This window comes from Atractosteus spatula, chromosome 16, assembly GCF_055471065.1.
Source record: "Atractosteus spatula isolate fAtrSpa1 chromosome 16, fAtrSpa1.hap1, whole genome shotgun sequence".
Lineage (NCBI taxonomy): Eukaryota > Metazoa > Chordata > Actinopteri > Semionotiformes > Lepisosteidae > Atractosteus > Atractosteus spatula.
The window spans coordinates 16,013,378-16,029,913 of record NC_142721.1 but is presented as its reverse complement, the minus strand read 5'-3'; the positions used below and the strand labels follow the sequence as shown (position 1 = coordinate 16,029,913).

Here is a 16,536-nt window from a genome sequence, read left to right as displayed (position 1 = left end):
ACATAGCTATCGTTTAGGAGGAATTTACTGGTCTACAGAGATCTGCATGGAGTACTGACACACAGAAGACATGATGGATGGATTAGTATCCTTATCGTTTGCTTTTTTTAATTATATCACGTTAGCATGCCCAAAGGGGTTGGGCAGCCAGTTGACCTTGGACCCCTAGAGGTTTCTGTCTCCTTACGAAGGAGTTTTGGGTTCCTCTCCTCCGTTGTCTTTTGGTCTGCTGTTCTGTATTCACAACATGTATGGTCAGCTGCTTTGTTAAGCACCTTGGGGCAACCTTGTTGTGAAAGGCGCTATATAAAAATGAATTGAATTGAATCTTCCAAAGGGACACAACTAAGCCAAGTGACCTAACCCTGAGTCGGCTGTCGTGCCGTAGCCACAACCTTAAAATGCACACTGCTTTGTACCCCATTAGTGTTTATACACCCGGATTTATAGATTCAATATTTTTATTTAATTCTATGTAATACTTCAGCGGGGGGGGGGTTTCACATGGGGTGAAGCTGAGCTGATCACTTGACTGCTCGAACCTCAGATGGGGCGCCGGTCCGTCACGGAGAGACGCGAAGACGGGGACCGAGCCAGTCGAACCCAGGAAAAACGTGCAGACTCCACACAGACTGGAACACGTGTTGTGGTGTCTGCAGACTGCAGCGCTGAAGGGAACAATCGCTGTCACTGCGGTGAGCAGCTGCACGGCGCGAGAGTACTTTTTTTATACTGGAAAAAAAAAGCCGGGGGTACCCAGGGACAGCAGGGAATGTCCTTTTTTTCCAATGAAGACCCAGCTGTGTGCGGTGTGTGTCAACCCCTTGTTTACAGCCAGAGGAATCACGGCCTGAAAACCCCCTCCCCCGCCCCAGCTGGGCCCACATCCAGGGGCTTTCCTGAGCGCCGAGGCCAGAGGCAGAGAGCCTTCCCCTCCCACCTGAGCCCTCCTCCCGCCCCAGTGAGCTCTTCCCGGCCCACGCTATCCCATCTACCTCAGACAGCCCGGAGATCGCTGGAGGAAATCAGCATCCACAGAAAATTCAGAAGCCGACATCCAGGAATTTCGAAAATCAACCCCCCCAAAAAAAAGAGGTCTTTCCCAGTGTTTCAAGAGGTGTTGACGCACGTTGGAGCTCTGAGAAGCCTGAGGCAGCTGCGAATAGCTAGCCTTCGTAGGGGGTGAGCTGATATCTCTGTTAATGGGTCCGTCAGCGGCCTGCTACTTTTTAATGCAATAGCCAGTGTTCAGTCACTGGTCCCTCCCAGTTTCCCATCTGCTCCCCTTCCTTTATCGCACTGGGAGAACAAGGACCTCTTCCGTCAGACCCACTGGGAGAGTTCCTGGATTTTAGCCGCGATTGATGTCCGGAGCCTGCCTGCCGTTGGGTTGAAATCGTGTTTTAAAGCCGCTGACAGCTGCTCTCCTGCCCTGGGTGCACAGCCTGGGAGTCCAGGTCCGTAGGGCTGCTTCTGCCCTCGAGATCAGCCCTTGAGGCGGATCGTGCCTGCGCTCCGCCAGCTGGCAGGCGCATGAAAGGCGCAGAAGAGGCGGCTCGTCTTTGAACCAGTCTGACTCCGGAGCCTCCTGCGCTCGCTGCCAGGGTGTCGCTATGGCGATGACTGGAAGTGTTCAGGCACACGGGCTTGTGCTCTGAAGTCAGGCCCAGGCCCGGGCCCAGGGGAGATCTGTACAGCTGCACCCCCCCCCCCCCCCGCGCTGTGGAGCCCCGTTCACATCTCTCCGGCTGCTGTTGAGGGGCATATGGTATCTGTCCCCCCCCACCCCTCCCTCTCGCTGGGTTCCTGTATAATCTTCAGCACCTGGAATCTGGAGCTGAAGGTTATAGGATCGCCAGTGTCCCCATCGGATCTATAAATCAGTCCGAAGAGCAACAGCAGCCCTGGGATGTTTAGCTCGGCGGTTCTGGTGTCCAGGTGCGGCTGGCACTGGTCATTACAGGTAGAGGTGTAGGTATAGTCCAGCCTTCACCCCAGCGGGGACATCGGCCCGCTCGCCCCTGCCAGCGTCTCGGGGGTTAAGCCGGCCGCGCTGTACTAACACCATGCGGGAAGATGGGAGCCATGGCAACCACACGCAGCTTCCAAATCATCAGTGTCTCCTCCGTTGTACTACTGCGCCCCCCTCCCCCCTCCCCCCTCCGTTCCTGCACGGCGGGCTGCGGCCGTCTGCGAGCAGAGGCTGGTGCGAGATCAGCGCTCCGCGCACGTGCTTACAAACGGGGACGTCACTCGACCGGGCGATAGGTGCTGCAGCTTTTTTTCACCCCCCCCCCAGGCCAGCGGTCAAGGTGAGGCCTAGTGCCCGGCCCGGCGGGGGAGGGCTTCGAGCGGCAGACCCGGGTTCGAGAGGGCCCTGTGCCGCCCCCGTCCGCTGCCGAGCGAGGTCCCTGGTTCGCTCGGCCGCCTCCGTGCGGGAGTTCAGCACCCCGGACAGCTCCCGCCAGACGCCACGGGCCCAGCCCTCCCTGTCCCCGGCTGTTCTCGCCGGTCTGCGCCCATCAGCTCCGGCTGGGGGGTGGTCTTGGCTCGTGTGCGGCTTCAAATCCTGGGGGGGGGGGGCAAGGCGCAGAGTTTGTTCCCAGGTGTCCCAGAAGGGGGCTGGGATTCGGGGGCTCGGGGTTATCCGAACAGGAGCGGCGGTCCCCCAGCCAGGTGGGGGTGAGGGTCTTCCCCGAGCCGGCAGGGTGCTGCAGCAGGAGGGCGCTCTCCGGGACAGGGTGGCAGGGGGCAGAGACTCCGGGTCGGTCGGTCGGCCTGCCTGCACAGCGCAGGAACAGGGTGCTGCAAGCCTGCCGAGAATTTCACGTCTGTTTTCCCACCGCCGGCATCCAGATCCCGCGGTCTGGCATTCTGTCGGACAGTATGGGCCGGGGTGGGGGGGCCTCAGTTCTCTCGCTCCTCCGCCGCAGCACCTGGGAGGCAGGAACACTGGGTCACCCTTGAGAGGGGAGAGCTGTTGCGTTGCCGTGGCAACGGGCAGCACTGTTAGGCAACCGGGTTGCCATGGCACTCGCCTCCCCCCCGGCAACCCTGGCCAGCCCAGACCCCAGGCGCGGCTCGGTGCGCAGAGCGGTGTCGGCCCGGCCCGGCCCGGCCCGGCGGGGGGGGGCTGGGGGGGATCTGGGAGCAGCAGTATGCAGAGCAGGCGGGCAGCGCGCTGTGCGCTACGTGTGGTGTCTACTGCTGTGGCGGTCTGCTGCCTTGCCACACAAAGGCGTGGGCGCATGGTGGAGGAGATTGATTAGCGGGTCCTGTTTTCTCTGAGCCCCCAGCCACTCGGCCCCTTGTCCCGAAGGATTTTGGACCTGGGGGGGGGGGGGGGTCTGGATGTTTTTCTCTGTCACAATAAACTTGATTGTACGATGCGCAAAGAGGGTATACTATCACAAACCCTACGATCTCTTCTACGTTACAGAACAAAAGTCTTAAAAGGGGGAGCTTGTCCTTTTTCAGTCTGTGCAAGGGGACCTGCACGATAAAGGGGTCCCCCCAAGTCCTCACGTGGCTGTTGTCCATGTCCCTTTTCCCTGTCCGGGCTCTGAAACTGATGAGCTGATCCACACCTGGGTGGCTCTGATCCAGACAAAATCAGACCAAACCGTCTGGGGTACTGGGGTTTGCTCAGACTTGGGGTGGGGGGGGTCGCAGAATGTGACTGACTCCTTATTTTTTGGGCGGGTGGGGGGGGGGGGGAGGCTGTGAGGGGACACAGTTTGAAGTAGGGGGGTCCTGGCTTTCTTTTTTGCTCCCCGTCTCCCGTGAGCTCCCTTGACCGCACGACTCCAGGTCACCCATTAACGGCGCTGTCCGCTCGCTAATTCCGCCGCTAATTGGCAGGCGGGGCTGGGTAATTGCTCTGGTATGGATCGGCAGCGAACGCTGGCCTCGGGGGGCTTCTCGGGAATGTGTGCTGCTGCAGCCCCTGATCAGAGAGAATTATTGGTGTGTGTGTGCGTGCGTGCGTGCTCGGGTTTCTGTGATTGGTGCAGCTCAATGAAAAACATCACCTCCCCCCCTTCCTCTCTCCCTCACACAGGCTCTCTCTCTCTCATTTCCTGAGGCAGCCCAGCGGCCCCCCGAGACACCTCCGCTCCATTCACTGCGCTGCTGTCTGAGTGAGCTGCGCCCTCGCGGTGTGCAGCTGCTGGTCACTTTTTACTCCGGAGTGGCAGGGCAGCACTGCCCCTGCTGACCACCCTGACCACACTGCCCACACTGACCCCGCTGCCCACCCTGACCTCGCTGACCACCCTGACCCCGCTTACCACACTGCCCCTGCTGACCACACTGACCCCGCTGACCACCCTGACCCCGCTGACCACACTGCCCACAATGCCCACACTGACCACACTGACCACCCTGCCCCCGCTGACCACACTGCCCTCACTGACCCCGCTGCCCACCCTGCCCCCGCTGACCACACTGCCCACACTGACCCCGCTGACCACCCTGACCCCGCTGACCTCGCTGCCCACCCTGACCACACTGCCCCTGCTGACCACACTGCCCACACTGACCCCGCTGACCACCCTGACCTCGCTGCCCACCCTGACCACACTGCCCCTGCTGACCACACTGCCCACACTGACCCCGCTGACCACCCTGACCCCGCTGACCACCCTGACCTCGCTGCCCACACTGCCCACACTGACCTCGCTGACCTCACTGACCACCCTGACCTCGCTGACCCCGCTGCCCACACTGCCCACACTGCCCACACTGACCCCGCTGCACACACTGCCCACACTGCCACACTGACCTCGCTGACCCTGCTGCCCGCACTGCCCACACTGCCCACACTGCCCAGACTGACCCCGCTGCCCACCCTGCCCCCACTGCCCACACTGCCCACACTGACCCCGCTGCCCCCACTGCCCCCACTGCCCCCACTGCCCACACTGCCCACACTGACCCCGCTGCCCACCCTGCCCACACCCGGCCGCCCAGCCCCAGGGGCTGCTGTCGACTTCAGTCCCGCTCCTTCCTCGCTGGTGTCGGCAGCCCGGCAGCGGCATGCGTCTGTCCGGTTTGGCGGCTCGCTGTGTCGCGTGCCGGAGACTCGAGGGAGAGAGGAAGGGGGGCCTTGATAGAAGGCTGTGACTCGACTGACCTGATCTTGGATTACGTTCTCCGCTGCCCACTTTCTGTGTCCAACGTGTCTTGAGCGTGCATACGTTATAGGAATGAGTGGCGCTCAGCAGTGATGATCTCACAAAGCTTTCACAGAAGGACAGTCAGAAGAGACTTTGAACCTTTTAATTGAATGACATGTGCTTATGATGCCACAGCCAGCAGCGGTGAACAGCTGGTTCACCCTGATCCTCCGCGGGGGCACAGCTGTGCTAGTGATAGGGGGCTTATATGTAGTTCTTCTACGAAATTCCTTTCAGGGTTATGGTGTGTGTTTCTTAAGAGTGAGCATGTGTTTACGAAGACAACCCATCGATTTAGGTGCATCGAGTTGGGCGTCCGTTCACTCATGTCCAGTCTTTTCCAAGCCTTTTCCCTGCCCTTCTTATCCGGGGAATGGGTGGCCAACCCCCCCCCCCCTCCAGAGACATTGCCTTAGCTTGCCTGTACCCCCATCTCAAGGTGATTTAAAGAACACGAAGGAACTCTATAGTAGAGAAGGATGGCGGGTCTGGTCTGTGTTGCGAGCTCACAGAGGGCCGCGAGGTCACTGGAGCAACACAGCAAAGCCGCCAGCTTCCACGCCAGAGGAAGGGAGGGCAGCGGGGCAGAGGGACAGAATGAATGAACAGAGACAGGGCTGGGCGGACAGGCAGAGAGATCTGTGGTCACGAACATAAGGCTAGATAAAAAGATACATACGTAGACATGGATGAATAAATACAAAGATGAGTGGGTAGATCGAGAAATGTGACTATATGGATAAAGAGGTACATGTGTAGACATGAATGAATATTTAGATGTACAGATACAGTATATAGACAGGAATGAGTGTTCAGCTGGACTGATTACAATATATATATATGAATAAAGAGGTACATGTATAGAGAGGAATGAGTGTTCAGCTGGACTGATTACAATATAGATATATATGAATAAAGAGGTACATGTATAGACAGGAATGAGTGTTCAGCTGGACTGATTACAATATAGATATATATGAATAAAGAGGTACATGTATAGACAGGAATGAGTGTTCAGCTGGACTGATTACAATATAGATATATATGAATAAAGAGGTACATGTATAGACAGGAATGAGTGTTCAGCTGGACTGATTATAGATATATATGAATAAAGAGGTACATGTATAGACAGGAATGAGCGTTCAGCTGGACTGATTATAGATATATATGAATAAAGAGGTACATGTATAGACAGGAATGAGTGTTCAGCTGGACTGGTTACAATATAGATATATATGAATAAAGAGGTACATGTATAGACAGGAATGAGTGTTCAGCTGGACTGGTTACAATATAGATATATATGAATAAAGAGGTACATGTATAGACAGGAATGAGTGTTCAGCTGGACTGATTATAGATATATATGAATAAAGAGGTACATGTATAGACAGGAATGAGTGTTCAGCTGGACTGGTTACAATATAGATATATATGAATAAAGAGGTACATGTATAGACAGGAATGAGTGTTCAGCTGGACTGGTTACAATATAGATATATATGAATAAAGAGGTACATGTACAGAGAGGAATGAGTGTTCAGCTGGACAGATACAGTGTATAGAATGAGCAGATGATGGGCTGGATCAGTAGGTAGAGAGGGTGAAGCCCGATGGGCAGACGAGTACAGGTCACGAGTTGTTGTGTGTGTTGGTGGTGACCCTGCTGTGTTTTTGTCCAGGGGGCCGCCTGCTGTCCTGGGGCTGGAACGAGCACGGGATGTGTGGCGACGGCACAGAGGTCAACGTCGGCCAGCCCCAGCCAATCCCTGCCCTCCAGGGCGCCGGGCCCCTTTTGATTGGCTGTGGGGCGGGACATTCCATGGCCCTCTGCGAGAGGAGGGGGAGCTCCAGCTGGGAGACCCTGAGCGGCCTTGAGGAGAACCCTAGTGGGATGTGCCACTGAGTGCAGGACACCCCCCCCCGTCTCTCCTGGCCTGCGCCCAGCATCCTGGCTGTGCTCAGGGGACAGATACCTCGGAGAGCTGGGGTGAATTCTGGGATTTCATCAACCTTCCACTTCTGCTTGTGCCTGCTGCAAATGTAGGCAACCGGAGCCGCTAATGTCCCCCCGATCATACACGATTGCTGGAGCTGTGAGGTTAAATAAATCCCTTGGAAACAAAAACCTGTCCCAAGTCTGTGTTTCGCACCTGAAATGCGGACATAAAGGAACACTGGGGTGCAGACAAGAGGGGGGTCATCCCAGGATCAGGAGTCCCACAGAGTTCCAACTACAGGTCCCCGAAGCTGCGTCCTGACTCCCTCTGCCCTCTGTGGGACAAGGCCCCGATGGAGACCTGCAGACCTCGGACTCGTTCATGACTTGAAAGCCGTGGAGGGGAGCCCCTGGCCTCCCGATTAGGGGTACACCCTGGCCCTGTGACCTTTCGTGAGGTCAAGGCGACCCCATGGCCCGTGCGGCTGTGTGTTGTCCGGGGTGCCTTTGTTGGCGTTGTTAGCTCGTTGTCCCGAGCGTTTATGTAGTTTCTGCCGTGTTTTTAGAGGACATTTGCTCCTGCTGGGGGGCTCAGCAGCGAGTGGGGGGGTACGGATTCTGCCCCACAGACCGTGGGCCGGATTTCCGAAGGGGCGCTCCGGTGTTCTCCCGCCTCCTAGAGACACGCCCCCCCCGCCATCCCGCCTAACAACCCGCCTCTCTCCTCGCCCTCCGAGTCAGCAGTGGGTCTCCCAACAGGAGGCACAGCTCCGGTCCCGGAGGACCAGGACATTCCCGGTTCTCCTCCCCCCCCCCCGAGTCCTTCACTTCCCAGGCGAGCTCGTTATTTGCCGAGCTGGCCGAGCCGAAGCCTCCTTGTTCCGAGGAAGCAGGAGACTGCAGGGCAGGGGCGCTGGTGAGCTCCGCTCTGTAGAGCGAGTCGCTGGGCCCGGGCTGGAGGATCGATTCGGGCAGCCCAGCTGACGAGTTTAGCGGCCAGTCCTGCCCATCCTTCATCCTTCACGTTCCTGCGGTGCTTCCTGGAATCTGTCCTCACTTTCACCCTGATCTGCTGGTCTGAGAGGCACGAACACACCGGGCAGCCTGGTGAGGAGATCTCAGGAGGTCACTGGTGTTGATCTTCCTCTCCTCTCCTCCATCTATCAGAGACGTGTTTTGCGTAAAGCGAAATCCATCTGTGACGATCCTTCACACCCCTTGATTAGTCATTTCCAGTTACTCCCATCAGAACACAGACACCGACTCCCCAGCTGCAAAAATCAACAGACTGAAGTTCTCATTCGTACCTGTAGCCATCTCGTCACTCAACACTCGACCTTCTGTGTAAATATGTAGATTGTTGCTCCTGTCGTTTTGTTTTCTTGTGTCTGTCTGTGCACCAGCACTGCTGCTGTAAAACAACTTGCCCCCCCTTCAGGGATAGTGACTCTCTCTGTGTGTGAGGGGGTCCTCAGTGATGTCATTGCTGACCGGCAGGACCAGGGTGCGCGACCAGAGCCACGCGGGGCTGTCTCAAGGTGATTAGTGACTCCAGCATGGGCAGTGTGATGTCATGTCGAACCTCTTGCGTGGTGGTATTAAAATCTCTCTTTTCTCAGCCTTGCAGAGAAGCCTTTTTCTTGCCCCGCGCCCCGGGCGGGCTCGCAGCCTGTGAGTGACAGGCGCAGAAATGGCCCGTGACGCGGCGCGCTGGCTCCCCCTCCGGGGCGGCCTCGTCAGGGAAGCAGCCGTCCGGTCGGATCACCCGCGCTGCCAGTCAGGCTCCCTGTCTGCACGGTCAGCGGCCCGTGGGCCCCCAGCACACACGCGCGCACGCACACGCGCGTCTCCCGGCGCGGACCCGCCCCCCGTCTCAAGGGCGCCCCCTGGCTGCGAGGTGGGTGTGGGTCGGACAGGTAGTGGCCGCTGTGGTGTGTCCGGCCTGCCTTCGGGAAGAGGCACAGGGCAGAGGGGGCATTCAGAGGGGCAGCTTCCCCAGAGTGAGAGAGGACAGGGGGAGTGAGGGAGTGCAGAGGGAGTGAGAGTGTAGGGAGAGTGAGGACAGTGAGAGACTGCAGGAGGAGTGAGGACAGTGAGAGACTGCAGGGGGAGTGAGGACAGTGAGAGAGTGCAGGGGGAGTGGGAGAGGACAGAGGGAGTGAGAGTGCAGGGAGAGTGAGAGAGGACAGTGAGAGAGTGCAGACAGAGAGGGAGAGTGCAGGGGGAGTGAGAGAGAGGACAGTGAGAGTGCAGGGGGAGTGAGAGTGCAGGGGGAGTGAGAGAGAGAGGACAGTGAGAGTGCAGGGGGGGTGAGAGAGAGGACAGTGAGAGTGCAGGGGGAGTGAGAGTGCAGGGGGAGTGAGAGAGAGAGGACAGTGCGAGACTGTAGGGGGAGTGAGAGAGAGGACAGTGAGAGTGCAGGGGGAGTGAGAGAGAGGACAGTGAGTGCAGGGTGAGTGAGGGAGTGCAGTGGGAGTGAGAGAGAGAGGACAGTGAGAGTGCAGGGGGAGTGAGAGAGAGAGGACAGTGAGAGTGCAGGGGGAGTGAGAGTGCAGGGGGAGTGAGAGAGAGAGGACAGTGAGAGTGCAGGGGGAGTGAGGGAGTGCAGGGGGAGTGAGAGAGAGAGGACAGTGAGAGTGCAGGGGGAGTGAGGGAGTGCAGGGGGAGTGAGAGAGAGGACAGTGAGAGTGCAGGGGGAGTGAGAGAGAGAGGACAGTGCGAGACTGTAGGGGGAGTGAGAGAGAGGTACAGTGAGAGTGCAGGGGGAGTGAGAGAGAGGACAGTGAGTGCAGGGGGAGTGAGGGAGACAGAACTGCAACAGTTTTCAGCCTGTGACTCTGCTCCAAGCCCTGCAGGTGCAGATTCTGTCTGTCTGGAGCAGTCTGACCGTTCTCAGGGCCAGAGTGTGTGGCTGAGAGTGTGTGTGCCTGAGAGACCGCGCTCTGTGTGGTGTGTGTGCTGCAGGCTGTCAGTGTGTTTGGTGTGCGTATGCGCGCTGTAATGTTAGTGCGCATTTCAGTGTCAGATGTGGTTTTCATGGCTGAATGTCCTGCACGGGCCTGCTGGTTTCCATGGAAACGGTGAGGGGGGGGGGGGTTATGGGCTGTGAGAGAGAGGCTGTACTCACTGATGTCCTCACACCTGCGTGCACAGGGCCCCCAACCCCCCCCCCCCCGCCACCCCAAAGACCCGTTCCTTTAATTTTCTTACCACAGGAGTTCTGGTGTGATTGCTCCACTAATCCAGTTCTGCTACGTTACGCTATAGCAGCCATCTGTATCCGCACGCAGGCGATCTAGAAGAAAGTCAGATCAACACGTCCGCACAGACTGCAGGAGCTGCTGCTCGGAGGAGGAGAAGCCAGTGTGAATGGTTACGGATGAGACAGAGGCTGGTGTCCGGGGCTTGGGGGATTAGAACTGACACTGGTGGGTTCTGGAGATTTTAAAATTAAAGACAGACGATTTCTTTTTTAATTTTGCTTTTAGGGGTTCTACAGGCCTTTTATCCTTCTTGAATGGCAGTACTTAAGTGCAGTCCTGTGCTGAAGTACAGAGCTTTCGGATGCTGCCTGCTGTTGAAGGTGAGATCTTGAACTGGCTTCATCACTCTGCTCTCCTCCCCACTGAGAGCTGGTGTGTGGTGAGCGTTCTGGCGCACTATGGCTGCCGTCGCATCATCCACGTGGATGCTGCACATTGGTGGGGGTGGAGGGGAGTCCCCATTACCTGTAAAGCACTTTGAGTGGAGTGTCCAGAAAAGCTCTATATAAGTGTAAGCAATTATTATTACTAAATTATTATCTCTCCCTTCGCCGGCTCATAACCGGCCTCTGCGCCGTTGTTGATCTTGATAACCACGGTGGAGTCGGTCTGCTGGCGTTGTCACAGACAGCGCTCGAGTCGGAGGCAATGAAGTCTGCATTGACACCTTTCCCCTGTAGGGGTTGCTGGATTCCAGAGGGTTCCTGATGGTCCTAGACCTTCTGGGATGTCTGATGTGAGCGTCCCCTGTGGATCCTCACACCAGATCACACCTGCAGGTCCGCAGAAAAGGGCAGTGGGACGTGGATTCGCGTGTAGGGCTGTAAGCGCCTGACATGACCTCCCTGTCCTGAAGTCAACGGAACCATTACCCAGCATGCAGTCTCAGCTGGACGTCACCAATTGATTCGTTGAGGAATGGCACTACAACTACTGCCAGCACACGTCGCTACAATCCCAGCACTGCCACACTGCACCAGTCTTCAGTGGTCTGTATCTTTCGTACCCTCTCTGAGATCCTTATTCTCTCATTGGTCCCCTCTTGGGGAAGTCTGCATGGTACCCCCTTTTTTCCCAGCCTGCTCTCCACTGGGTTCTACTCACACAAGTTGCTAGATCTTCATTCTTGGTCTCCAGTAGTCACCAGGCACTGGAGCATTCAACTCTATTAACTCCACGTCCATGTCTTAATCTTCTCTAATCCATTTTCACTTTTACACAAGGATGCACGAGAGAGTTTAACTGAATACTCCCGACGCTGCCCAGACTTAATGATGGCGCCTTCTCAAGTCTTACTTTTCTTCACTAACAAACCAGTCACTCCTCTCATCACTAACTGCACTGGATGATCCTGTTTGGCCAGGGACGCCTCTCTGTAACCAACACCTGCGCTCCTGAAAACATCAGCCGGTCTCTCGGAGGCCGCACATCTGTCTGCTGATGTTAAGGCCCAGGGAGTACTTGGGACCCAACCTGCGCCGTCTAGACTTTTCTCTAATATGCATATGCCCTGCCAGGCGATGCCCCACTCCTCCAGGTACCAACATCTCCCATCGGGCCTGGTCCAGCTGGCTAACCCTGGTCCTTCCCAGCACACTACAACCCTACTGAGCCTAGTGAATAAACTACCACAATGCAGACAAAGTTGCATTTCCTCACGTGTCCCTAGCTCACTGAGTCCCACAGGCCTGTAAACCAGCACAATCCGTGACTAGTGAGGACTGTTCTCTGGAGCTCTCACTCTCCCACCCTTCCCGCCTGGAGTGTACACACAGACTGTAACTCTCTGTCTCCTGGACAGTATTATAAGCCTCTTAATTAGCCTAGAACACTGGCTAATTCCATGCAGTCTGTCCCGACTGCTCCTGTCCCTCATGTGGAGTTCCATTCTTTCGGAGTGCTAATTACTCGTTCAGCCTCACTGTGCCTCATTTTCCAAGTTCTTCCAAGTGACAGGTGGCCATCTTGGCTCAAGAACACACCCTCCTGGGTCTGGGCTTTGAGCCAAGATGGTGGCTTTCTCACAAAGACACCCCTCACAGCCTCAGGCACCTAATCAAAGCCGTGTTACACACGTTTGCTGCCTGCGGGTTATTTTTGTCATCGCGTTAGATTTTCTTGTATAACGGGACGTACGTGTGGAGGGTTCCATCACCCAGGAGCCTGTCCCCAGACGTGCAGGACCATGAAAACAGGCGAAACGAGGACATGTGAGTCACTTAGCCCATGGCAATAAATCTGCAAGTGAGAAATGGCTCAAAGCAACAGCACTGTACAATTGAGACATTGAGAAGTATTATACAGGAGAGCTGAGGTCTGTTCAGGGGCAGTCCAGACAGCTCCTGGCTGCAGATGCAGTAGTGTGGGATCTGAAGTCTTCGTACCTTGGTCCTGTGACCATGGGGATGCAGTGTGAGCCCCTGTCCCGGTGTCCCAGCCACAGTGAGGCTCACAGAGGAGTGTGGGGTTCTCGGCCCTGTGGGGGGCTGTGATTATACAGCAGCCAGACCTGGTGTCACGGATGTTGGAAGGGATGAACCGTGGAGTGGCAGGAGAGCGATAAAGACCCTGTGCGTAGTGGCGAGACGGGGGTTAGCCCGCGCTCAGCGGTTCAGGGAATGCCGTATAGAAACCTATGCCCTCAGTTGGCGGACGTGGGGTGACCGGGTGCTAGGAGGGTCTCTGGACATCCAAACCTGAATGCTGAGAGAAGGTGAATGAGTGACCCGGAATTATATAGCCCCAGAGAGAGAGACACCGGAAGGACAGCAAAGCACAGGAAACTAGAGACAGGACAGAGTAGGAGCGCCCTCTGGCTACAGAGGGCGTGACACCTGATGCACACAGTTCAGAGCAGCGAGAAACCCATACAACTGGAACAGGCCTTTTTCTGCAGGCACAGGGCTCAAACGGAGCACCACAGGTCATGCACCCCTGTGCCTGCAGTGGGGTCTCTCCCACGTGATGCATCGTCTGTGCGTTTAACGGCATAATAACTCTAAAGGCCTTGTTCGTCTGCAAGGCTGCCAAAAACAGAAGACCGAGGAAGTCATCTTCTCTTGGTCAGTACTCTGTGAACTCAGTGCCTCCTTGTCCGAGCGGCCGGAGAGCGTGTTCCCCCACCGAGACGTGGCAGAGCCTTTAAGGGAGTGACCCCCCGTCATTTAGGGGGTGGCGAGAGGGTCCCGTCGGGACCTGGCTCCGGTCATGCCAAGTCTGGGTGGCGTTCGGACGCGCGCCGGTGGCCGGTTACTGGACCGGGGAGTGGGATGGCGTTGTGCCATGAGGAGAGGGTGCAAGGGGGGGTGAGCAGTGGTGTGTCTGGAGGGGGGGGGGGGCAAGATGAGAGGGAGGGGGGTGGGGTGCCAACACATACTCAATCTGCAGGCTCCTTCGTCCGGCCCTGGCACTGCCCCTGGCGCTCTTCGGAGAGACAAAGAGAAAGACAACAACATCGTTAATTCCCGGGCTGGGGGGGGGGTGGGTGAGGCCGAGAGCGGCGAGCGGGATGGTGGGGTGGGCGTCTCAAACGCTTCGGGCAAAGATGGCCGCCAAAACCGCAAACGCCGCGTTAGTCCGCCGTGGTAAAAGTGGCGCTTTACCATGCGTGCCCATGCGTGCCCCGATGCAATCGCCACACTGGTCATTCCGCCTGCGCGGCGGGTTCGTCTGGCCCCCATCGCTAGCCATGCTTTCCCGTCAGGAGCCGCGCCGTCTCCACCTGGACATGCGGCTGGGCGCGGCGCAGCCATGCGGTCCCCGCGCGCCCCGTGTCGGGCCAAGCCCCCGCGGCAGCGAACACCAGCTTCTCTTTGATCTCCAGATCGGGTGGTGCGCGCGAGTCTCTTTATTTTTGCGGCTGGCGGCGTTCCGATTGTTGCTTTCACCGAAAGGTCAAAGAGAAGGCGCGGGATGAGAACCGGAAGAGGAATTAAAACAAGACTCCCCCGAGCAGGTTTCATACAAAAATTTATTTTTCATGCTAGAATTCTTAGTTATTCATTTATTTCTGTATTTTGCATAACATTGTGCATGCATTCGCTTCCGTCCTTCGACTGGGTCTTGCGTCCCCCGCCCCCCGGGTGCTGGGTTGCATACAGTGCTCGAAAAGTTCGGATTGCGGGTCCGAGCGAGAGGGGGGGGGCAGACGGCTGTGACGCCCCCTGCTCCGTCCTCCTCTCCGGTCCGACAGGAATCCCAGCTCTCTCTCTCTCTCTCCCCTCGGTCCTGCTCATCCTGTGTCACTTTTGTTCCCTTTTAAAAATAACACTGTCAAAAGTCCCGACTTAATAAGTGATATGAACAACGGCCTACTGTAAATAGAATCTTCACATGGTTCCTATACACCAAGAAAATACAGCGTAGAACAGAGGAAAAAAAATAGAAAAAGGATAAGATAGTAAAAGATAGCCCAGCTGGTATAATTTTTTTTTTATCAGATCCAGGGATCACAAGCATGCCAACGGAAACAGACTCTAAAGTAATTTGCCGTTAAAACTACACAGATCTTGCTAAAATACTTCTTTTTTTTTTCCCGCCATCTTTACATAAGTAGCGAGTTAAGCAGGCGGTGAGGGCAGAGGTCAATATGACCGGCGGTTCCTGCTTGCACGTTTGTCTTTAAACCTTGTTACTTTGTATTGTTGTAATACAAAAAAAAAGAGAAAGACAAAGCGATAGGTTGCAAAAAAAAAAGGAAGAATTAAATGTACATTGTTTTTATATACTATATATATACCGTCTTACAGTTTGGCTACATCAAATGTATGTAAAAGTAAGGAGCTTTTGAACGAAAATATATCTTTTTTGCTTTTCCCATAAAGATATTCATTACAGTTACAGCTTTTTTTTCTTTTTTGAATAATACACCATGCAAGTCATGCTAAATGAACAGAAAGGAGTCTTCTACAGTCAGAGTTTCTCTTAGGACAATATAGTTATCAGCAGTATTATTCTTACTGTTGTGGATGTGTTTTTTGTTTTTTCTTGCCCCTTTTTTTGGGAAGGGGTGGTGGGGGGGGGTTGGCATGGAAACAGCCCGATGTCCTCTTCCCAGACAGGGTCCCGTTCGGGACAGACACGCGTACACATCCAGGCTCGGGGGGGGGGGGGGAGGGAAAGGAAATGTGTCCTCTGTACAAAATCCAGCCTGGGCCCCTCCCCCTTCAAATATCCCCGCCCCCGGCCCCGCCCTCAAGCCCCCCCTCCTCTCCCCCGTCACCATGTCTCCTCCCCCCACCCCCAGGCTCCTCCCCTCCGGCCACGCCCACAAGCACAAGGGAAAAACGGGGCATCCAGTCTTCCACAGGAATGGTCTTGCTTTTCTTCTCGGCTGTGCCTGTAGTTGTGGTGGTGGTTTTGGATTTTTTTGTCGTCTGAAAACGGGAGAAAGGGTGGAACCGCACCCACGTGCCTCGTCCTTCGGCGGCATGTTTTTTTTTTTCTCCTCAAGATAAAAATGTCCTCTTTTTCTCTCTCTCTCTCTGCCCTCCCCCCCCCCGCCCCCATCTGTCTCGGAGTCCGTGGACAGACTGTGGAAAGGATACTTTTACGCAAAACGTCCACCTTTAAGAAAATACCAGCCTCGGTCAGGTCACTTTGAGCGCCTCTGCTTGCATATACTTAACTAGGACAGTCTCCTCTTTGCAGGGATCTGCAGTAGAGAATACAGTGAGCATCTCAACATCAGCCAGTTCCAGATTGCTCTTTTTTTTTTGGTTAAAAAAAAAGAAGATCTCACAACACCAAAAAAAAAAAAAACAGCAAAAAATAAAAAAAGCCAAGAAGGTCTCTTAAGGATTTTTAATTTTTTTTTTGTTTAGTTCATATATATGATCCGCAACAAAAGAGAGCGGGAGAGACAGGGAAGGACAGGGAGAGAAGCAGTGAAGGGAGAGTCAGCACTCAGTCATGCAAGAGTAGGCAGCCAGGCTCATCCCCTGAAGCCCTGCCAGTCCATGCATGTCGAGGGCGGTCGGTCCGGTGCCCAGACAGGAGCCAGAGCCCGAGAGAAGGGGGGGGGGGGTCGCTCGGAGGGGCGACACAGATAGGTGGGAAGACCCAGAGGACTCAGGGACGGAGAGAGAAAGAGAGAGAAACGAAAGGAGTCCACAAGAACACTAATCAGAGGAACAGGAGAAACAAGCAACGCTCC

General features: G+C 55.8%; 2 protein-coding genes across 4 annotated transcripts in view; one reads left to right on the top strand and one right to left on the bottom strand.

Annotated features, from left to right (window-relative positions):
- The window catches only part of sergef (secretion regulating guanine nucleotide exchange factor), a 34,881-nt gene extending 27,573 nt beyond the window's left edge, over positions 1–7,308 (top strand). For both annotated transcript variants that reach the window (XM_088934691.1, XM_088934692.1), the window contains one exon: positions 6,863–7,308. In XM_088934691.1, the coding sequence (XP_088790817.1) occupies positions 6,863–7,086 (224 nt within the window). In that variant the 3' untranslated portion in view covers positions 7,087–7,308. The remainder of the gene's footprint in view (positions 1–6,862) is intronic.
- A 7,026-nt stretch (positions 7,309–14,334) lies between these two features.
- LOC148819662 (voltage-gated potassium channel KCNC1) overlaps positions 14,335–16,536 on the bottom strand; it is a 57,436-nt gene continuing 55,234 nt past the window's right edge. Inside the window, exon 4 of one of the 2 annotated variants that reach the window (XM_088934689.1) lies at positions 14,335–16,035. In XM_088934689.1, the coding sequence (XP_088790815.1) occupies positions 15,971–16,035 (65 nt within the window). In that variant the 3' untranslated portion in view covers positions 14,335–15,970. The remainder of the gene's footprint in view (positions 16,036–16,536) is intronic. The other variant, XM_088934690.1, reaches the window with a different exon arrangement.